General features: G+C 50.2%; 6 protein-coding genes across 6 annotated transcripts; 2 read left to right on the plus strand and 4 right to left on the minus strand.

The window, feature by feature from the left end:
- Positions 1–92: 92 nt before the first annotated feature.
- On the minus strand, positions 93–3,987 carry BO79DRAFT_239294 (putative guanine deaminase; the record flags this gene model as incomplete). The annotated part of the gene is made up of 4 exons (XM_025684900.1): positions 93–1,502; positions 1,767–2,512; positions 2,571–3,788; positions 3,879–3,987. 4 exons carry the CDS (start codon positions 3,985–3,987, stop codon positions 93–95), a joined length of 3,483 nt encoding a protein of 1,160 aa, XP_025537115.1.
- A 671-nt stretch (positions 3,988–4,658) lies between these two features.
- optF (small oligopeptide transporter, OPT family) lies at positions 4,659–7,865 on the minus strand. Its single transcript, XM_025682797.1, has 6 exons — positions 7,484–7,865; positions 6,992–7,180; positions 5,597–6,924; positions 5,333–5,547; positions 5,006–5,275; positions 4,659–4,949 (listed from the first exon to the last, which is right to left on the minus strand). Exons 1-6 carry the CDS (start codon positions 7,514–7,516, stop codon positions 4,750–4,752), a joined length of 2,235 nt encoding a protein of 744 aa, XP_025537116.1. The 5' UTR covers positions 7,517–7,865; the 3' UTR covers positions 4,659–4,749.
- A 2,824-nt stretch (positions 7,866–10,689) lies between these two features.
- fos-1 (sensor histidine kinase/response regulator Fos-1/TcsA) lies at positions 10,690–13,285 on the plus strand. Its single transcript, XM_025689152.1, has one exon. The coding sequence runs from the start codon at positions 10,790–10,792 to the stop codon at positions 13,043–13,045; it is 2,256 nt and encodes a 751-aa protein (XP_025537117.1). The 5' UTR covers positions 10,690–10,789; the 3' UTR covers positions 13,046–13,285.
- Positions 13,286–14,599: 1,314 nt separating this feature from the next.
- On the minus strand, positions 14,600–16,812 carry BO79DRAFT_199437 (TLC domain-containing protein). The gene is made up of 4 exons (XM_025681417.1): positions 16,568–16,812; positions 16,330–16,515; positions 15,527–16,258; positions 14,600–15,465 (listed from the first exon to the last, which is right to left on the minus strand). Exons 2-4 carry the CDS (start codon positions 16,453–16,455, stop codon positions 14,995–14,997), a joined length of 1,329 nt encoding a protein of 442 aa, XP_025537118.1. The 5' UTR covers positions 16,456–16,515; positions 16,568–16,812; the 3' UTR covers positions 14,600–14,994.
- Positions 16,813–18,231: 1,419 nt separating this feature from the next.
- Positions 18,232–20,379, plus strand: BO79DRAFT_246985 (uncharacterized protein; the record flags this gene model as incomplete). Its single annotated transcript, XM_025685613.1, has 1 exon — positions 18,232–20,379. Exon 1 carries the CDS (start codon positions 18,349–18,351, stop codon positions 20,377–20,379), a length of 2,031 nt encoding a protein of 676 aa, XP_025537119.1. The 5' UTR covers positions 18,232–18,348.
- A 465-nt stretch (positions 20,380–20,844) lies between these two features.
- Positions 20,845–21,845, minus strand: BO79DRAFT_153683 (uncharacterized protein; the record flags this gene model as incomplete). Its single annotated transcript, XM_025678722.1, has 2 exons — positions 20,845–21,385; positions 21,466–21,845. 2 exons carry the CDS (start codon positions 21,843–21,845, stop codon positions 20,845–20,847), a joined length of 921 nt encoding a protein of 306 aa, XP_025537120.1.
- Between the last annotated feature and the right edge of the window lie 307 nt (positions 21,846–22,152).

A 22,152-nucleotide genomic window follows, 5' to 3' on the forward strand; every position in this document is an offset into this window, starting at 1 on the left:
CTTTTATAAGGAACGAACCATTCACAATGAGATTGTACACGCAATGCTTTCCAAGTATCGATAAATATAGCAGTCAATACACGACAATTATTTCAACGCGCAGTATGCACCTCCCGTCCCTTGACAAACACACGTCCAATATTGCGGTCATCTCCCGTCATCAAGAACTTCTCAAACACCGTCGGCACTCCGTCTTCCTCCTGCACTGGCGCCATTACGCCCTCCTCCTGCGTCCGAACAAGCAGCGCATCAAACTCCTTGCCTACCAGGAAGTTCCCCACCTTCTCTTGCAGTCCACATACCCGCGCTCCGCCCAGAGTAGCCATGTAGAACCCCTCCGTGAGACTCAGAGGCTGGTCCTGTCCTTGCGTCATTGTACACCGTGCCGTCGACACCACAAAGGCAGCCTTCATCACGTCGAGCATGGAGCTTGAATAGCCTCCTCCACAGTCCGTACCTAACCCGACTTTAATATCCCGACGAAGATACTCTCGCACGGGGGCAACCATGAACTCATCCATCGTAACATTGGGAATAGGGCAGTGAGCGATCCCACACTGCAGCTCCGCCATACGTTCGATCTCTGCATCGGAGAGATAGATCGAGTGAGCAAGTATGCTCCGGTCATTCAGGAGCCCAAGCCGCTCATAGAGCTCCGTTTCACTCTTATCATTGGGGAACAGGGACCTCGTAAAGTCCACCTCACTCCGCGACTCGTTGAAATGTGTCTGAATAGGCAAGTCGCAATTCCGAGTTGCGACAGCCCCAAGCCCAGCCAATAGTTCTTCCTCACAGCATATTGCGAACCGCGGTGTAATCACCGGTGTCACTAGTCCATGTGTGGGATCAAGTTTCCGAACTTGAGCAATAAAGTCTTCCGTTTCGCGGAGGGATTCTTCCACCGACGCATCCCGGTACCAGTCCGGGGCGTGACGAGTCATATTGCACTTCCCGATCAGCGCGCGTTGACCCAGGGTGAGGCAGGTCTCAGCGAGGATGACCGATGCCGGTGCATGACGGGAACCGTAGTAGCAGGCGGTCGTCATTCCTTGTTTGAGTCCGCCGCGGACGCAGGACGCATAAAGCGACTTGGCGTACTCCAAATCGGCGAGTTTGGCTTCGTGGCGGAAGGTAAGGGTCTCCAGCCAGGTAAGTAGATCGATGCCCCGCCCTGTGCCGCGCTGGGCCCATTGGGGCGCATGAGTGTGCGTGTCGATGAAGCCGGGGATGAAGAACTCGGTAGGCTGCAAGATGGTCACTGTGCAAGTAGATTCAGAGTAGTGGTATTCTGCAAGGAGATCTGAAATGGAAGTTGTGGGGGTGGATGGGTGGATGGCTTGGATGGTGCCAGTGGGTGAGAGGAGGATGAAAGTCTCAGTAAGGATCTCTAGTTGCTTAGAGCTGAGTGTGTGAATGAAGGTGCCATGGAAGGCTTGAGCTTTGGGTGTTTCAGAAGCCATGAGGGGAGTGGCCACGGTAATAGTTGGGGGGATTGACAATGACTATAATGAAGATGTTGTGGTGGAGTTGACAGAAGATAAGCGTTGTTAGGGGTTTTATCTACAGCGGGGTAGCAATGCGCCTCCACATTTTCTACACCACAACAGCCGTAAGCTCAAATACAGAAATCTGCCTCCAAAATTGTCATAATAATCCAACTAAAGGGTATAATATGTCGCCATCTCCTCCTGGAACCAATCATAGGAATAGAATAATTGCTCCGCCAGTTGCGGGTCAATCATGGGTATATTCCCCGATCCATTTACCAGGAGAACGTCATCCAGCACCGGCGCTAGGGGTACCGGTGGTGCTACCAAAATATGCTGTGGCTGCTGCTGCTGTGGTTGTTGCTGCGGCTGCTGTTCAAGGAACGGTTGATGTCGTGGCATTGGTGGCTGTGGTTGCGGTGGAGGCGGTGGTGGTTGTGGCTGCTGTTGTTGTTGAAGCTGCTGCTCCTGCTCCTGCTGCTGTTCCTGCTGATACGCCAGATGGCTGAAGATCATCGTGCTCTGGTTGCGGAACGTCTCCGCCAGTCGGTCCACACCCGGACGTCGCTTGCCAAATTCCTCCAGCAGGACAACTACTGCCTGGATGGCCCGTCGCATGCTCTGATCCTCGGGCTTCCACGCAGCACCGCGGCCTTCGCGGACGGACTGGAGATTGTGGTTTAGACACCACAGGATTGTGATGCCGGCGAAGTAAACTTGACTGAGGGTCAACCAAATCCACTTCAGCTTCCCCTGCGAATAGCTGTCCCAATAGGACCGAATGACCTGGATGCTGGCGTTTCCGCAGCTCACAATGCTCGTGGCATCGGGTGTCGGATTACGCGGACTAGGTCGGTACATTAGGAGCAGGGTTGTCGCATAAAGATAGTCGTAGTAACTTGTTGAGTATAAAAGCGCGGGTGCATACACCGGTGCTTCCTGTCGCCAGTCGTCTAGTTCCTGGCGAAAATGACTGAGCGTGATTGCAACCTCTGTTGGAGGCGGTGGCGGTTGGTTGTTGAATACTGTCACGGTCAGTGGAACTGGACACGGTGAGCGCCATAGAGGTTAGAAGAGACTTACAGTAGCGGTAGATGCGCGAAAAAATCCGGCGCAGGCGCACCACCTGCAAAGGAATAGTCATAGCACTAGCCCCCGGGGTTTCTGTCCAGTTGTCATTAAATTCCCGCGGCAAGCCGATGGAAATGTCCTCGTCTGCAATTCCAAGTGGCCTTCCAAGGGTGCTGGCGATTAGTCGATCAAGATTGTAAAGACTCCAGAACGCCCGCTTGGCCATCTCTTCTTCTATCACATTCCCCGTTGGACGGGCTTTATGCAGCCCAAGACTGGTGGCGAGACGCAAAGTAGTCCCGAGGATGTGCCACACACTGGGGCCCGTGGTCGCAAACATTGTATACACTGCGACGCTTAAAAGGGCTCGAACAGCTGCCAAATCTTCGTTTTGTAACGCCAACGCCATGGTCTCATTGCTAACATTGTAGAACTCGGCAGCCTGTGTCTCGTCGGCAGATCCGATCAACAAGGCCGTAGCGATGGTGATGTGATACGAGTGATGAACCTCCGGTGCGGGGACCTCCCCCGCATAGATGCGATCAAGATGAGCCATAAACTCCTCCCGATGGAGAAAAGGATATTGGTACCCTAGACTATCAAAGTATCGCAATGCCACTGATTTCGCCTCTGGAAGTGAGGCGAGTCGCATCACGCGAGGAGCGGATGCTACCGGACGCGCGATGGAGGGTCGTCGATGCTCCAACTGGTCGCGAAACAACTCACCTACGTTAGGCAACTCGGTGCCTACCGCAGTGGAACTAGGAGCAGGGCTGCTGGACAGCGCTGTTGCCGTTGTTGTGGGTGTTGAATGTGTTGAACTCCCGCGAGTCATCATCAAGGCTGGTACCTGGTACCACCAGTCCGGGTCGCCCTCGCCATCCAGCGCAGTCCCCGTAGGCCGGTCGGCGACGGAGATGCCTGTTTTGCGGCGCAAGAGCTCCTCCAGCCATCGTACCCGGTTTTGTAGATTCTCCAACTGATCTCGAGGAACAGACGCCGCAGCGACCTGGGGACCCGGCGGAGGGATGGTACAGCGGACACCGGCGCGAGTACACGCGGAGCAGTTCGGGTAGCGGAAGTCACATTTCTTCTTCCGTTTTCGACAAAAGTCGCACGCTGTGGATACTCGTTTACTGCGAGGATGAGGAATCTGTGATGGGGAGGATCGCGATGAGGCCGGGGTTGGTTGAGACTGCTGCTGATGAGACTGAGGGAGTGACGGTGGTGCTGTTGGGAGTGGCTGTTGCTGCTGAAGCGGTACGGATGGAGGCGGCGGCAGTGACTGCGGAGAAGGGACGGAACTGGGGTGAGCAGGACGCGGCGGAGGAGGAGGAGGAGGAAGCGATGCAGGATGAGAAGGAATCGGAAGGGGATCGAGTCGGAATTTGCCCAGCTGATGCCGAAACTCGGGGTCACGGTTGGTCATGGTGGTGGAAGGGACGGAGAAGGAGGCCAGGGAAGGCGGCTCGAACCGCAGGCCATACCGGGGGGAGGAATTATTGAGTGGGGGAATGAGATGGATGGATTTGGATTGATGGGAAAAGAACTGGGCGAGAGTGAACGGAGTTGCAGCCGTAGCTCGGTCTTTAGTCTTAGTGAGCTGCCGGGGGGAGAGAGGGGCGTATCCACCCGAGGGAGGTCTTGGTCCTTAGTTAGAGAGAGAGAGAGAGAGAGAGAGAGAGAGAGAAATGGTGGGAAGGGAAAAGGTTTATTATTAGTCTTTATCCCCTCAGCCCCAAATGGTCGATCAATCCTGCCAGTGACTCTTTTATCTCTCTCTCTCTCTCTCCCTCCCTCCAAACTTTGACGGGTGCACCACATTTGTTAAACTGCAATGCGGGCAATTGCAGTCACAGTTTGCTTAGGAGGATATCTACACCGCCGCCCGAACCTCCCGATCCCTGAACCTTAACCCACCTCCCCTCAAGGTTCCCTGGTTATGATGCTTTAACACGAAGGACTCGCAGACAAACCCAAGGCTCGGGGCTAACACCGGTTTACCCATCCGCCCCCTACATTTCCTAAATTTCCTACGCTGCAAACTTCGTACACTATCTTGTGGACTTACTCACGAAATTGATAAAAAATAATTAATGCATTAATTCTAGTTTTATATATGATAAAATTTATGCCGACCGAAATCAAATCATTACTGAAATCAACCAAAACGCCTCAAAGCCCTCATCTGTTATTGCCAGGTCCCCTTTGCAGGGCCAAAATATCCCGAATCGGGAAGTCTGTTATATGGCACACCGTGTGCATCGGCTGTATTCCGATACACGGTGTTGCCCCACCACTTCAATGACCCAGCTGGTAAAATAATGCAGAAGAATATAATGACGGTCGACACGGCAACCCCGGAGTCGAGTGCGGCAGAAAGCACATAGTCTACAGCAACTCCATTAGCAACTGGCCGCGAGCAAGACCGATCAAGAACCACTTACTATACTTTGACCACCAGGCAGGCTTGCGCCGTTTGATAACCCCATTGAAGATCACATTGACCAACCACCACGACGAAAAGTTGATTCCCGTCGCAGGAGGGACGAGGCTCATGGCACCAAACGCAACGGGCCAAGAAAGATAGTTGACCTTCTTCCATCGGCGGCCCAGGAGCCATGTGATCACCACGACGGCGGGTCCAACAAGGAAGAACCAAAGCAGATTCCCGTACATCTGTCCGGGACTGAAGTTTCGATCGGGACCGAGAACACCTAGACAAAAACTTTAACGGAAAAGCCACGAAGTTTAGTGGTCGGGCCGACACTTACCCCAGATCAAGGATGACGAGTAAGTTACCTGGCCATGAGGGCAGGTAAAGCCTCCCTCAGCCTCAGGGGTGCAGACCCCGCGGATCCGAGTGATCATGAATACAGTCACACCGCACTGAACAACGGCACCGACCAATGTGGCCATTCCCTGCGCGACAAACAGCGTTCGTGGCGCGATATGGAGATAGTGCGCCAATTTCATGTCGGCCACAAATCTATACATCGGTCAGCTCTTATCTCCCTGCAGACCATGCAGACACTTACTCGAGTCCCTGCGACACGCCCGCATAGCCGTAAAACTTGAACGCCATGTTTGCGACTGGTCGTCCTAGGAAAGCATAGCCACCGATAAATTCGGTAATCAAATTTAGTTGGTTGCTGGATATATTGGTGATCGCTTTGATGATACCAACGGGGATGATGTATATGATGGGTAGCAAATATGCCAGAAGAACCGCCCACGCCGGGAGGTCCGTACGCCAGACCTCGTTGGCCACTATGCTCAGCGCAAACATTACAACCGTAATGCCGCCAAACCACCACCACGGCACACTCTCATAGGTGTCCATGATCCGGGCATGAACGTCTTTCGCATTCCTACCCTTCCATTGCTCAACCAGATCTTTCCCGTGATACAGTGCGACGTGGACGAAGATACCTGTCAGATTCGCGAAAGCCACACCATACGTCATAGCATACCCGGCCGGGAGAAACATGGGGGAATAGTTGCGGTATGCCTCCACATTGAATGTTCCGTCTGCGTTCATTACGCGACTTGTATTATATGGCTTGCCCGTATTGTCGAACGTATCTGGGTTCAGCAGAGGAAGGTAGGCCGAATACCACGTGTTGGTATAATAGATAATCGGGCAGATGATCCAGTAGAAGAGCACAAACGAACCGATAACGTTAAGGCCTGCCCAGAATGGGACTAAAAGGGGGCTCTGGTTGGCGTAGACAACCTGTGCCCAGTCGAAGGTCAACAAGGACATGCCCAACCCTGTCTTTTGGCCAAAAAGTTGGTTGACCACCACATTGTCCGGTACGATCCAGCAGATGAAACTGAATGTACTTAGGGCTGTGAAAAGGTAGCCTGGAGCGAAGTACCAGATTGCCCCAGCCACGAATACAATCATAAAGAACCGAAGTCGGCTAATTACCCAGCCATCTGCCATCAGATTCTGGCGCGAATGCAGGGTCGAAAGCAAAGCGGCGTTCGACAAGACTTGCGGCCAGATCATAGTGGCCGGACCCACGAGCCAGCGTGCGGCCATCCCCGCCAGACCAAACCCAAACAGTTGCGTGGTAATCATCAATAAGATCTCAAATCCTCCATGAGAGGGCATATCGTAAAATTTAACCATGGCCTCGATCACTTGAGTTGCAGCTGCCGACCCGAAAGAGACATTGGACATAATTGTGATCAGTGCATGCTCTTTGATGTTGAAATGGCGGTCCGGGTTGAACCAGCCCAGGGGCACCCATTGCGCCCACGCACATCCGACCGGAAATGCTAGGAGCTGGGCAACGAGAGCACTGATAGTCACACTGGGTTGTCTCAGACTAAAGAATTGGTTCAAGCCACTTCCGACCTATAACTGATGAGCGATTTACTTCCCCAATTTGCAGTAGCATCACGGTCGGAGGGAGAGTACATACAATTGTGAAGACCATACCAATCACCCACATGCGAACAGTATTGACGGGGAGCTGCCGGTCGTCAACCGGCTTGACGACCGCGCGCACTTCGGGAAATGGGGAATCGTCGGCTTCATAGGGGAGGATGTCCTGAGCGCGTGTGTCGCTCAGGATGCTGGAGGCATCGCTAGTCCCATTCAACGACGGCTCCTAGACAAAGCACGAAGACGATCATCAGCATTGCAGATTCCGAGAAGGAGATGAGAGCCAATAACAGCAGATGGTGGATGTGTCAGATGTGATGATGTCTCACGTAAAAGTAAATGCACGATGCAGGTGGGGGGTAAATCGGACGATATAGATGGGGACACCACGTGAAGGGATTCCGGGGAAGATGACAAGCAGTCGGGCCAATATGAAATGAAACCAGTCGCGATCAAGATAGTGAAGATGTAGATAGTAGTAAACCATGAATAGTATGTAGAATGACAAGGAAATATGGGTCTAGCCCACCTGGATCGTCGATGACTTCTTCTCATCGGTCATCGTGTCCTGCAGCCCCATCATCCCCTCCTTCTCCTCTTCTGAAGGATCCCCGGATTAATCAAGATGCGCTGGTGGGAGAGACAAGCTAAGCGTCTAGAAGCTGGGATGGAACAGCACCCCGGCGAGACCGGCTCGGATGATGCGTTGGATAATTAGCAGATAGGGGCTCTGGCTGGTCCGGAGAGCATCGGCCGCAAAGACGGTGGAGTGCGCCGCTGCAATCAACCAACGACCAGCAAGCTTGTCATCGGCCTGGCCCGACACTAACAGGCACCCTAGCTTGCCAGAGACGGTAATTCTGGAGATGGGCGGTTCAAATGGCACTCCTGGGTGGATAAAACGCCTGGAGGCTATAAAGATGAGGATGAAGTTGGGATAAACTCCCCTGCTGGAGTTCTTTCTGGGGCGAGCGAGGGGAACGGTGAGAAGACAGGCTTTCCCACTAGGCACTGACGTACCCTCGCGCCGCCCAAAAAGAAAGGGGAAAAAGTCTGTTTGGTGACTCGAAGCCCATCATGGCTGGTTCCAGGCGTCCGGGATGGCAATCTCTCGCACAATCACAAAGAATTCGGCCACGCCGGCTCCACTCCCTCTCCACCAACTATTGCGGTTATCCAGTGCCACCCGGATCTTGGGTCCTATGGGATGGGACAGATGGTCGCCCATACTTTATCTCTATTCTACTCCGAGCTTAGCATAGATAGGGGGCGATGATCTGATCAGGATCAGAGTGTGATAGCGATGCAGCTTGCATGAACGCCATTGTCAGATTTGCTCATTGTGGATGTGGGCAACTGGTGGTCCTGGCTGAGTTCTGCGCCACCATAGGCTCCAGTTGAGAATTGGCAAAATGAAACATATATAAAGCCCCCTTGTCTGATGCAAGACACGACAAAGTCAATGTCCCGTTCAGTTGTGACACTGTACTACCACAATCCACTTCTGTGTACAATGCTGAGCAGTAAAGACTAACTGGGCAGAGCGGAAAACCGAGATCTTTTCTGTAGACGGAAGTCTCTCGGTCCGAGGTTCGTCCATGCAACACGGAACATTGTTCACCGTCCCTTCAATACTGGAGCAGTGGGTGCCAGCATGCCCCCAATTCTTGGAAGTTGACGGCTCGGGAGTTTTGAAATGATTTAATGAACATTCTGTGGAGTCTGGACTTAGGCAGTAACAATCCCGTAGGGCCATATACTGTGTACTGTGTAGATTATAGTATAGATAATAACCGTTTCTTACTGCTTATTGTTGTTGCCACCGGGCGCATAGGGAGACTTCTCTTAATAGACATAGGATGACATCAGGGTATGTTGGCAATATGACAACTACCTGCAATGTACACATGATGGCATTGAACTAGTACGGTTAGTGTGTGTTGTCGAGCTCATGAAGCCTGATCAAAGTCCTTTGTAGCAGATGGGAGAAAACTGGGTCGGTCATGTGTCACCTCTGGATCACAAACCAAAGCATTGTCTTTAGGTCTGGACAATAATAGCATACTACTATTTACCCACTACGAAGTGCCGTTAGTAGAATGTCTGCGGGATTTGACCCGGGATTGCAAGTTCTACTCGTCCCTTGGAACAAGATCCAAGTTAGGGGACGATAAGCTTGGTGAAACCTGCTATATAGCGACCGATCCAGGATTGGAGGTCGGCCGTCCGGACATAATTTCACGCACCGAGTGGGTGCACAATACATGCATGCATGCATGCATGCATGCATCGAGCTCTGTATTCTTTGTCAAGCAAAACGATGTACTTTTAAAAATGCCCTTTTTCTGCTTTTCTATCGGCGGATCTTCCCGGTCGCTGATCCCGATGCAGTGCAGCAGCCACTGAAGCCGAACGAAAGGCAGCGGGGAGTGTAGGTGAGTCTGACATAGATTAAAAGGCGCCGGGCTGGGTTGCATGATCAGTGGACTAGTGAGGTCGAAAGAGATTGCCTAGATACTAAAATCATAAGTTCTTCTATTATGGAAGTTCTGCACGATTCCTTTTGCCAACTACCTATAGATAGTTAAGTTAATTAAGACGTGAATTAAGACTACAGAACATACTCTGTACAAAGTAAGTAACTAGTAAATCATTTCCAATCTTCCGACCGATGACATACCATCTATTTACTTTCTCTACTTGCTAGACGCCACACTGCAAGGGGAATTTCTCCAGCCGGAAGTCGTCCGTATAATACGGAGTAGTATCTATTCAACTGACTACTAATAGTAGATTGTAAGTAGTTTAGCGGTCTGCTGCGGATTGGAGATTCTCGCAGGTTCCTTCCTTCCCGCTTCCAAAAAAAACATCATCTTTGCATCCTCAAATCAACATTCGGGCGGATGGTATGAGGTCAGCCCTCCAGAAGCAAATTCACAAACACAAAAGTACACCAACAATGGGCGCCTAGTGGTAGAAAAAAGAGCTAAGAGCGGGCGCTGCCTTGGTCAAGACCCAGGCATTCCAGACCCTGAAACCGGAATCTTGAACGAGCGCAGAATTTTCCATCCTGTCTAAACCTTCTAGACTTGCTTGTCTCTCTCTCTTTCTCTGTTCTGTCTCTACCGGAGAAGGCGGAGGGCGTAATTAAACCTCAACGGATGGGGACAAAAAAAACAAGAGGAGCAGAATGAGGCGCATCCCCCGGGAAAGGCAGGCACAAGGGGGAGAAGACGGCAATTTTTCCAGTTTTCATTTTATTTTGATTATTGTTTTTGATTTACAGTTTCAAGTCAGCCTCTCCCATTCTTTCTTCAATCCATTTCTGGCTCCTCTTTTGCTGCTGCTAAAAGGATCCACGGGCTGGCGGCTGATCGCAGTGGCCAGTGAGAGCACAGCTTGTCTTTCCCCCGCGACAACCGGCCCAACCTTCCGTCCACTGGTTGGTCCATCCCATCCTCTGCTCCCTCCCTGTTGACGTCGATGGTGCGCCTCGTCCCATCCCGGTGGGCCTCCCACTGCCCATCTGACACCATCATCCATACAGTAAAGGTAAAGTGAAGTAAAACCACCACCGCATCCTCTCTCTCTCTCTGCCTTTCCTCCACACCAGAAAAAGCCACACCCAAAACCATACCATACCATTCTCATCCCCAATCCTAGGTCAAACGTCTTGTTCATTCTCCTTCTATCCTTCTCTTCTTCTTCTTGCCTTTACCCCTTCCGGATTCATCACTCTTCCATATTTCCTATTCCCTTACATCTTTTCTCCCTTTACCTTTCTCTGTCTTCCTCCCCTCCTCCCCTCTCCTCTCTTCTTCTTACAAAAAAATCCATGCCCTATTCCTACCTGACCGGTTCTGATGTTGCAAGATCCCTTTCCCCACCATCTCAAGATCGAGTAAAGCAACAGTCTTCATTGCCAAATGTGGTGGCCATGGATCTCAATAAACGCCTGTTCCATCTCAATATCGAGAATAAGCCCCAAGCTCAACCCCTCAACTTCTCCATGGTAACCACGCCACCGGATGATGAGGATGATGACGAGGTGAATCATCTTAAACTCAAGGTCGAGTCGAAGCAATCTCCTCACGAGCATGACAAGCCCCATCCCCGTGAAAAGAACATGCCCGATACCGATGTGCAGCAACCTCCAGCGGCTCTAGGTCGAATATATCGCTATACCCCCATTCCCAGCGTCATTCTTGATCCTTCATTACATGTAGTGGAGGTATCTAATTCCCACGTGGCGTTCGCCGGGCTATCGAGGGACCTGTTACTCGGCCGGTTCATCTGTGACGTCTGTCCACGCATACTGCCGGCCATAGATATTGCTATTCTGTTTGGCGCATTGCGCGCCGCCATCACGACGCAGGACGTCCAGTCGATCGACAAAATCTGTATAGACGATGCTAGCGCTTGCTATACTCTTCGCATCACCCCCATATTTGAAAACTCTAATTTGTTATACATTGTCCTGGAGGCACTTGATATCACCAAGCGTCAGATTAAATCAGTGTCCAAATCCCATGGGTCTTACTCCAATGAGACCTACAAAGTTCTGCTTGACACGGTCAAGGACTATGCCATCTTCATGCTCGACACACGTGGCCATATTGTAACTTGGAATACGGGAGCAGCCCTGCTGAAAGGGTACTCGGCCAAGGAGATCATCGGACGTCACTTTTCCACCTTCTATAGCCTGGAGGATCGCATGGCGGATAAGCCCGGCAAAGAATTGGAGGTATGTCTTCGGGAGGGCAAAGTGGAAGACGAAGGCTGGCGGTACCGCAAGGATGGTTCTAGGTTTTGGGCCAACGTGTTAATCACCCCTATGTACGCTCTGGGCCGCCATATTGGCTTCACCAAGGTCACTCGCGACTTGACGGAACGCAATGCAGCCGAAGCCCGCATGATCGCGGCCTTTGAAGAGTCATCGAGGTTGAAGACTGATTTCCTTGCCAACATGAGTCATGAGATTCGCACGCCAATGAACGGCATGCTTTTAGCCCTCACATCGCTGATGGCCACGGACATGAACGAACAGCAGCACGAATATTCCTCTATCATCGAAGATTCGACCAACGTCTTGCTCCAAGTCATCAATGACGTCCTCGACTATTCCAAGTTGTCCTCGGGGTCTTTCACTCTACATCCCGATACTTTCAGTGTCGACAGTATCACAAACGCGGTCGTGCGTAACTGCAAGGGCGCTCTGAAACCCGGCGTTCAAATGACCAGCTGCATCTCACCCAACTTTCCGTCCCAGGTCGAGGGTGATCCGTTGCGGTATCGCCAGGTCCTCCAGAATCTTATCAGCAATGCAGTCAAGTTCACCGAGGAGGGATACGTCAAGATTAACACAACTTTCTCCGAAGATGCGGAGGATCCCAGTGTATATAACATCCGGACCGAGGTTGCGGATACGGGAGTTGGTGTTCCCGAAGATGCTATGGGCTCGTTGTTCACACCGTTCACACGCTTCGCCGAGTCTGGTTCGAAGAGGTATCAAGGTACGGGCCTCGGCTTATCGATCTGCAAGAGTTTGGCCGAACTCATGGACGGCAGTGTCGGATACCGGCCCAATCCTGAGAGAAATGGCAGTGTCTTCTGGGTCACAGCCAAGATGCATCGGGTGAGCGTGACGCCGCCCGCTAGAATGACTGGGACATTCGTTGAAGACGTTGGTGATATCGAGCGAAAGATCCATGACATTGCTCCTCACAAACACGTTCTCCTGGTTGAGGATAACTTGGTTAACCAAATGATGATGCTCAAGCTTCTCCAGAATATGGGCTTCGCGCGGGTTGATACAGCATGGGATGGAGCCGAGGCGGTTCGACTGGTCAAGCAGCAGCCTTTATCCTACAATACCATTCTTATGGATATCGGCATGCCGGTGCTGGATGGTGTACAGGCGACACGACAGATCCGGCAAATGGAACTAGAGATGCCCATCATTGCGCTTACAGGGAACGTTTTGCCAGGAGATATAGAGCATTATATGAAGCAGGGAATGAGCGACCATATCGGGAAACCCATCCATCAGAAACAGTTAATGCGTCTGCTCTGGAAGTGGATGGGGACATGATGGCCTGGCAAGCTTGCCCTCTTTCTTACTCTCAGCAATTGCTGGACTACAAACAACTGTCCTAAATGTGCCATTATACCAGCGATCTCTGACATGCTTCACGCGCACACATTTTGTTTGTTCTCGGACGACCTACTAAAGTCTGTCCCCGAACAATAAACCGAGCATTACTGACACCGCTATCGCGTTGAACCAACCTGCCGATCACGCTGCAAAGCAGTACGCTCTAGGGCAGTCGACGTGACGAGCCCAGGTGCTCAAGAACAGAGAACCATTCCTGTAAAGTGGATTGGTTTCCAAGACTACAATATGCAAGACACATGATCTTCTCTTATCATGACGCTTACGATGGGAACATACTACCTCAGTTTATGAATAGAGCATTCGATACCACCGTACCATACCATACCATTTCTGTACTGTATTGGCTAATCTAACAAAATTTCAGGCTATCAGCACTGCTGGGCGATGACTGATGGATCAACCTGGATACAATTCTTGGGATATGTTTATTGGGGAAATGAAAAGTGCCGTTACCGTTTGCATTATATTGTTCTTGTAGGGGAAGCATCCATTGCCTTTATAGTAAGTTAGTAGGTAGCGCCTTGTTTGGGACTTGGACAGTATACCACGTACTATTATTCTCCTAACCTCCATCCATCTTGCTCTCTTCTCTTCTCGTCCCCAAACTGTAAAACGGTAGTAGTAATAGTAGTAGTAGTGGCATCTCCACCCTGAAAATTCCTTTGCTACGTAGTACTAAATCCCTCAGTTAACTCTCATTTGAGAACCAGTATGCATGATATTACATAGTAGTTAATCCAGTGGCATATTGTCCTTCCCCGAAGTAAGTAATTCCTAACAGAATTCCTACTTTATATGCCACCCCCCCTAATACCATGAATATAGTAAGTTAAGTAGGTAACAAAACAAAACCCCCGAAACCACTTGAAACACAGACTATGCGACGGTTACCGCGCCCTTGTTTGGCACAGATACACCAGCGAAAGTGACATGTTAACTTCAAGTTGAATGCACGTATATAGTTAGTTAGCTACACTGGCTGCAAAGTAGATTTGATGTCATCATAATGGAAGCGCGGGGAGGGGGCGGGGAAGGGAGAGAAAGAGGGACGTGCGCTGCTGCAGGACACTACTTTGGGTATTGGGATTGGGCTGGGGTTGTGGCTTAGATACACTGTATTTTTTTTTTCTCAATGATGTGTGTGTGACTGGTCATGTAGAATGTACTCCGTACATGTGGTAGTTGGTTTAAATTAGTTACTTACTTGTCCTGTATGCATGCATGTATGCATGATGTAGTGTGTATGTATGGATAGATGGATGGAAGGGGGCTGGTTCAAGGGGCTACACTACTAACTAATTGTATAGTTAATTATAATTACTGTGAAGAGAGGATGTTGGCTAATCTTTTATTTATTTATTGATTTATTTATTTTTGTCGACAAATCAGCACAATGATCTATTATTATATTATGTCCATGAAGTGGCAGGGATCCGCAGAATCAACCCCGATCAATCATGGTTCGATGATGAGAAACACTCGTTAACTTTATAATGTCCATCCTGACCCGTCTCACTCCTGGCTATGCTGCAGCCTTGGGCATGATGCTTTCATATGAATGACTAAAATAGAAAAGGGCAAAAATAAAACAACAAGGATGATGGAAATGAATACATAAGATGCCGAGTAGACATGAGCACCGGACAAAAAATGTAATAAAATAAATACTCCGTAATAAAGGGGAAAGAAGATGTTAAAATTCTGTCTTGAACAAGGTCCAAACAAAGCTGTCGTAAATGTTCCCGTTCATACAATATAAACAAACCCCATGATGAGAAAATTCATACAGTCCACGTGAGTAGTGGATTGTGGATTGGGAGATACATAAATCTCCACAGGAATGGAGATACTCCTGAAATGATAGTTCAGTTCTTGGAGTTGACGGGCTTGCCGTTGATCAGCACCTGCGGAGTCTGGTTCTCCTTGCCACGTGCAGTCACATTGGTTCCCTCAACGCCGGTAGCAAGGGTGGCGTGGGTGTTCGTGTCCGGCACAGGGACTTCCTCCTCCTCCGAGTCTTCGTCTTCGCTTCTCTCGTCCTTCTTGACGTTGGTGAAGATGTAGTTCTTCAGGATGCGCAGGATCAGGAAAAGCCAGAAGAGGTTCACGGCTTGCAGACTAGCCAACAAGGCAAAAGTAATGTACTGACTGATCCAGCACTTGTACTGTTGAGTCTCCCAGTTCAGCTCGAACGGTCCAACCGTGCGGAACTCGGTCAACACAGCCCAGAGGATCTTGAGGTTCAGATAATGGCGAAGGTAGATCCACATCCCCACAAACATACCAAAGTAAGGGACAGTGATGATGTGGTCGAGGTAATTCAAGGTCTTGGAGGTCTGCATGGCAACTCAATTAGCACAAAGATCAGGAGTGTAGACTTCGAATTCGGTTACTCACAGCAAGGAAGAAGTCCGAGATGTCGTGCGTAATGTAGACGGCGATACCCATGTAAGTGAAGTGGAAGCGATAACTCAATCCGATCAAAGCCAGAGTGATGATGTGGTGTCCCACCAGCTCCTTGAAATCCTTGCGCGGCTTCTCCAGCTGCAGCATCAGGACAATCGCCTGCTGGGCCCAGTAACTAGCCTCAAGCAGATAGAATGCCTTGAACAACCCTTCATGCTCCCGGTGGGGGAACCCTTCGAACATGGCCGTAGTGTTGAAATACCAGATATCCGACCGGCTCATGACGTACAGACCAAATGGACCGAAGATGCCAAAGTAGATCGCAGTGTAGACTTGCTCCATGAAACGAGCAGTCTTACCCCGGCCCCGAATCCCACAGTATACGGCGAAAGGCCGGATCAGGCGCTGCATCAGGAATTCCCGAGTAAATGACAGAACAATCGTGTAGAACGAAACAAAGGTAATATCCTTGGGACCCTTTCCATACATGATCGGACCACCGGGGACCTTCGGAGGCAGAGGATAAGACAAGAAGATGGCGCTATGCATGGGATTGGACTCGGTCGGGTTGATGGCGTAGAGCGACAGAAGAACGACGAGCATGAGGAGAGGCAGAAGCCAAGTATGCTTGAGACACGCATCCTTGAAGCGACGGAGCGGGGACTTCTTGCGGCGCTTCGTATGCGGCTTGGAAAGTTTCTCGGCGGATTGATTCTGCAAGGCCTGGGGGAGGAGTGAGCGGGGGAATGGAGAACCCCAGCGAAAGTCGACTTCGAGTCGTGAGAGCTTCATACCTTGTCCCATTTAGGCGCTTCGGATTCAATGGGGCTGACTTCGTTCATGGTGGACATGGCGGGAGCGGTGGTGTCTCCCCGAATATCCGCCCCCAGGTTACTGGACCTTCTCCGTACACGAGCCATGATTGTGTCGTCCAAATTTTCTGTTGATTGTTCTTGACGATCGAGTAGTCGCTGTTCTCACTATTCATCGATTAGAGCGAGGGAGGGGAAGAGAGGAGACGGGACAAGATACCGAGCGGAGCGGAATGGGCGAAACGAGGTTCGAGAGTAGAAGAACCTCGGCGATCGAATTGAACAAGGATCGGACGGGTATGAAAGGGAGGGACTCGAATAAAACCCCAAGACAAATAGTATTACAAAAAAAGAAGACGACGAAGCGAATAAATAGAGAAAAAAAGAAGTGAGAAATTGGACGGGGGAAGAGGAAAAAAAGACAGGCTGGAGGAGAGCGACAGCGAGGAGAGTGAGAGAGTGAGAGTGAGAGAGAGTTGAGCGGGTTGATGTCAGTCGTGCGAAGGATCCACTTTCTGTTGGCCAGGGGTTCCCTTTTTTTTTTTTTTTTTTTCTTTTTTTTTTTTTTTTTTTTCTCTTGTTTCTCCACCGGCTCCTCTCTCTTCCTCCCAACCAGCCCATGGATGATCGTCGGCTTTGCCGGACCATCCCCAAATCATCCTTTTCTCATCTTAGCTTGCGAATCATAAGCATTCACTATTTTATGATCGCATTTGCATAATAACGCACGCACACACACATGAAATGTTTTAGGTGTATCAAATACTGGGGTTGGGATTTTCACAACACAGTATCCTCTAGTCTGGGCAACGGAACGAATACGACCGAATTGGGGATCCATCGAGGCTACCTTGGATCTGAGGCAAGATTTGTTTGTTGTACTAGCCCCCGATCCCCGTGCAACTAAAATCTACCTAAATAGGGGGGCTTTTCAATTCCAGGATAAGCTACCACCGCCACACCCTTGCTCCGTGCGGAGTCGTATTCTCGCCAAATCCTTTGGCTGGCCCGAACTGGAAGACCTTGCGATGAGTATGGAGTAGTTTCACCAATGGACTGGGGTTGAGGAGATGAATGTACGTGTCCTCCAGGGAGAAAGGCCACGATGACATACGAACGAAGAACACTGTCTAAGCCTCATTGCGAGTGACTTATAGTATACAACACGAAAATAAGCAGAACTCACGACCGCCTCTGCCGGTCTAGAGCGGATAAATCCTCCGTAATCGAAAGTCTACGAGAACCATACCAGTTCCAGCTTGGCTCGCATAGTCAGCCTTCTCCTCTATCACGGAGCCTGTTCACAACGGCGTGGTTATCTACAAAGTTCTAATATTCCGTCCCCAGCCTCTGGATCCAGGGAGTGGTAACCAGCCTTGTCGGCGACAGCGAACAGCGAATTCATCTCCAATTTGTCACCGACAACCATTGTCAGCCTCGGTATACCGCATCGACTATACTTAGATCTGCAACTGCGGCGACAAATTCTGCAGTCGCATGCCAGACTAGACTCAATATTAGACAGGAGTGGAGATCACTTTCCCTAATCAAGAGGGTAATCGAGTAGTAAGTGCTAAGGGGGTCAACCATTTGTTTCAGTCGCACTGGCTTGTAAATCGAACCGAACAATGATTTGTATGTATATCATCTGTAGCCAGCCAAACATCTTATAATAAGAACAATCACAAGCAGATATCCAGTCAATGATGAAAGTAACCCGGGGCTGACCGAGAAAAGAAGCTCCGTTGCTGGGGTAGCCGCGCCGGTGGACGCGTTAAGTGGTTTTTGCCCGCGAATCGATCTTGACCGCATCGGTCCAACTTGGATCATGCACGATGCTGCTGATGATGCCTGACATTTGACATCTGCCTGCTCCAGAAGATATGAGGATCTATCCGCCACATTCCTCTTTGCTCAAGCTCAGATGCAGTCAGCCCTCGACTGCTGCACCCCTGGAATCCTCACCCTCCTCTTCCCCGATCCATCACCGCTGTCTCCCCGATGCCACTCCGTCAACCCGCTTCCCCGCTCTCCTTGGAAACAATCTCGCCTTCCCCGCCAGACCTCGACTCCGATCCTCTTATCGCTTCCGACGATGATCTAGAAGAAGGCGACCGGGCTGCTCGGGATCAGCGCATAGAGAAGCTGGCCCAGGCCTATTGCCATGGCACCCCACTTTTCATCTTGTCCGCTTCACTTCGCGGACCCTTCGACAACGGATGGACCAACCCCTGGAGGAAAGACAGGCAAAAGACTGGTGGCCATATACGGACAGGAGGGAAGCATTTGGAACATCCGGAAAGACCTATTATCCCAGAGACAGTGCCGCAGAAACGGCCCCTATACCGCGAATCGCTAGGCATATCTCGCTCGAAGTCTGCTGTTCCTCTTTCCGACCCATCATATTCCACGAAGAAAAGAGAGTCTCAAGCTGGCACTACGGGTGAACGGTCGGCCAAACGGCCACGAGATAGCCGTGGTCGGACATCAAGCTCGAACAATACACCAAAGCCAGTCGCACTGCACAAGAGGACAATTGAGACCAGTGGACACTCGGATGCGTTGACCCCATTCCAGCATACAGAGCAAAGCTGGCTGAAGAGGGACCGTGCAGAGATCAACTTCCGGAAAGTTGATCCACCCACTTCTCCTACAACTACGATATCGTCTCGATATCGGGAAGGAGGGCATTACACAATACAAGTTCCGGGCACAGATTATCGAGTCACAACGAAGAATTTAATAAAAGCTCGTACAGGCTCTCGAGACGAGACTACCTTTGACAGTCGTGTGCCGGACAGTGTCAAAGCTCAACTCACCAACAGACATCCTGGGGTCCGACTAGAGACGGAGGATCATGAGAACTCAATTTGTGTACTCTCGTCAACTTCCCACCTATCCAAGTTTGAATTCCGTCGTAGGAAACGCTCCGCTGATCCGGAACATGGCACCACCTCGCCAGTCCCGGTGCACGCGGATGAACAGATCTCTCACCAGACAACTGTTGTCGAAGACAGCCGGGTCTCAAGTCAGCCCGCACCAGTACCTCCAAACACAACTTCAATGCAGGCCGTTGAAGCCGATGTGCATATGAGCGAAGACAATCCGCATAATCCAATCGTATCCGACCGTTCTGGTACTGTTGATCACCCGGGAAACTCTCAGTCACGGAAAGTATCATCAACCACCACCGCTGAAGGTGTCAATATCAGCGATAAATACCCCTCTGCCCAGCGAGTGCCGGCAAATCCAGCTCTGGCTGAAAATGTCACCTCACTGCAAACGATCTCCGCGGCGAAGCCCAATTCAGAATGCGATAACGACACCATTCCGGACCCACAGTTCAACACACAGGCAGCGCTCTTCCACGCGCAGAAATCCTTCCAAAATGATCTGGAAAGCCAAGTTCCCAACCCAGGAGAAACTCACAACCAACCTTCATCACCCGCCAACGACATTACCCCCTTCCATCGAATGAATACCAGCAGAGTTGGTAAATACTCCCGAGCAAGACCCCCAGGAACTGCACATATGCCGATGAGCACTCAATGCATCATCGACGCCGTCACGCCCTTCACCTTTAGCACAGAAAAGAAAGCCAGGTCTCGATTCATTTCTCCCCAGATGCCATCGTCGAGTAGGATAGATCGGGGGACTGCCACCCCTAACACAGGCTCACCATCATCCTCGGAATCGGAAGACGAGGACGAGGATGAAGACGAAGGCGAAGACCCAACCATCCTCCCGCTCAAATCCCCCGCTGCCCAACAACAAACCCCAGACGACACCCAACAAAGCAGCGCATTGCCAATAGCTTTGTCAAACTCCCATCCTACCACCATCCAAGACGGCCAAGGTGTCGCCCCTGGCCCGGACAGCTTCAACCTAAGCCAGGCAATCGCCGACGCGGGGAGCTGGTTACAGCAGAGCTTCGACATCAATCATGAGATCCAGCAGTGCAAGAGCAGCGCCAAGTCGAGACCGTCGTCTTCGGCGGGAATTAGTCGCTCGGCGGTAACGTTGGATAGGTGAAGGACGGAGATTATTACATGCATAGCAGGCGTACTGGGCTTTGGTTTCTACAATTTTATTATTTACTAAGGGGTGGGTATATATATGTCTTTGTGGTTTATTTTGTCACAAGCCTTTATGTCCTAGCTTTACACTAGCTCGCTTCAGTTTGGACAGTCTTCTTTTTTACTTGGGGCAGCGCGATTGATATCCTTGTATATACTAGGTCATAGATGGTCTCCGACACGGACAATCAGATGTTTCATTTGTGCATAAGCAGAATAACAGAGGATAAACCTACGGCTACTAGACACTTGTGCTTACAGTATTGGACATCAAATATAAAGTCAGTATCATCATTTTCCAATTTGTTAAAGAGCCAAATCTTCCAGTTCTTGTAATTGAAACAGACAGAGGCGCGATGAGGCACCGAGGGCGACTATCTACCATTCACAGAAAAGGCATTTACTCCAGCGCAGCAAGTCTCTAACATGAAAGGCCAGTCTCGCCCTTGGTATCCACCGGCTTACTGAGAAAAACCCGAGTAAATAATTCAACCGGTGCCTTATCCCTCCATTCAAAGCTGTAAAGTTTCGACTGTCTGATCACCAACTTCCCCTGGTACATACACGCAGCGAAAATTCTGGCATGTTGTGGAAGGACACAAGAAATGAGCAGAACAGGAAATATTTCCTCATCAGGAAAAGTGAGTAACCAAGGCCGGGGTAAGATGTCTCTGTAATCCTCTCCGGCCTCGTCTCGATTATATGAATCCTTTCGTTTTGACTCTGAATCGATCCTTGGTTGTTGTGCGCGACCTCGCATGGCTTTAACCAATGTACTGAATTCAGAAAAGAGGATTGAGTTTTCGCGAGCCTCCCTTTTTTCAACAAGGTGGAGGGCGATATGGGGGTATTCATTCCCATTAACAGGTTTGGGCTCTACCGCAAGAGGATTTTTCCACCAACCTGTTTTACCGTAAGGTCTTGCGAGGTTCGCTTCCAAGAAGAAGGTAGTGTCAGGCTGCCTGATATGTTATAAATATCTTGTTAGAGAGGAGGATCATCCGCTATAGAATGCATTCAAGGTAATTCAAGATAAACTTACACAACAACCTGGAGGTTTTGATGAGATATTGCTTTGCCGGTTGCATGGATTGAAATGATCTTGGAAATCTGACGGCAACGGGAGGAAGTCGATACTGGCAATCCATCGTGGGTCTGTTCCTCGTCTATATTGAACATGCGGCGCGCATGTACAGGATCAGGTGGAAACATTTTCAACTCGGCGGACTGCATCGGTTCAAAGTAGAATGGGGGCACCAGTTCTTTGTCCAAATGCTCGAAATCAAAGTCTATCATATGTTCAACATTCTCGAGGCCATGGGGATCTATGTGGCCGTCATCAGGCACACTATCTTTAATTTCCAGAACATGTTCATAGAGTTTGTCAAGAACTTGGCGAACCATACCGTTATCCGGAGGCATTGTGCAGGAACTATCGATTGGAGCAGACATTTGACTTTTTTTGAATGGGTACTTAGTTGTCAGTGGGATGCGTGAATTCGTATGTGCAGCGTGGCGGTTGTATTATATTGTTGTTGACAATTAGGTGAGAGCCACTCTGCGAAATCTGCATCGGAACTGTTCAATGCTAGCATATATAGGCTTGGCTGTGAAGTTCGGTAGCAAAGATACTGTTCACCCACATGATCAATTTTACTGGTATCTCCCGCATCGAAAAGGTGTCTAGTGGAGACGGCTCTGTAGCAGGTATTTTATTATTTCCAAACGG

The sequence above is a fragment of the Aspergillus costaricaensis genome (genome assembly GCF_003184835.1).
Source record: "Aspergillus costaricaensis CBS 115574 unplaced genomic scaffold BO79scaffold_26, whole genome shotgun sequence".
NCBI lineage: Eukaryota > Fungi > Ascomycota > Eurotiomycetes > Eurotiales > Aspergillaceae > Aspergillus > Aspergillus costaricensis.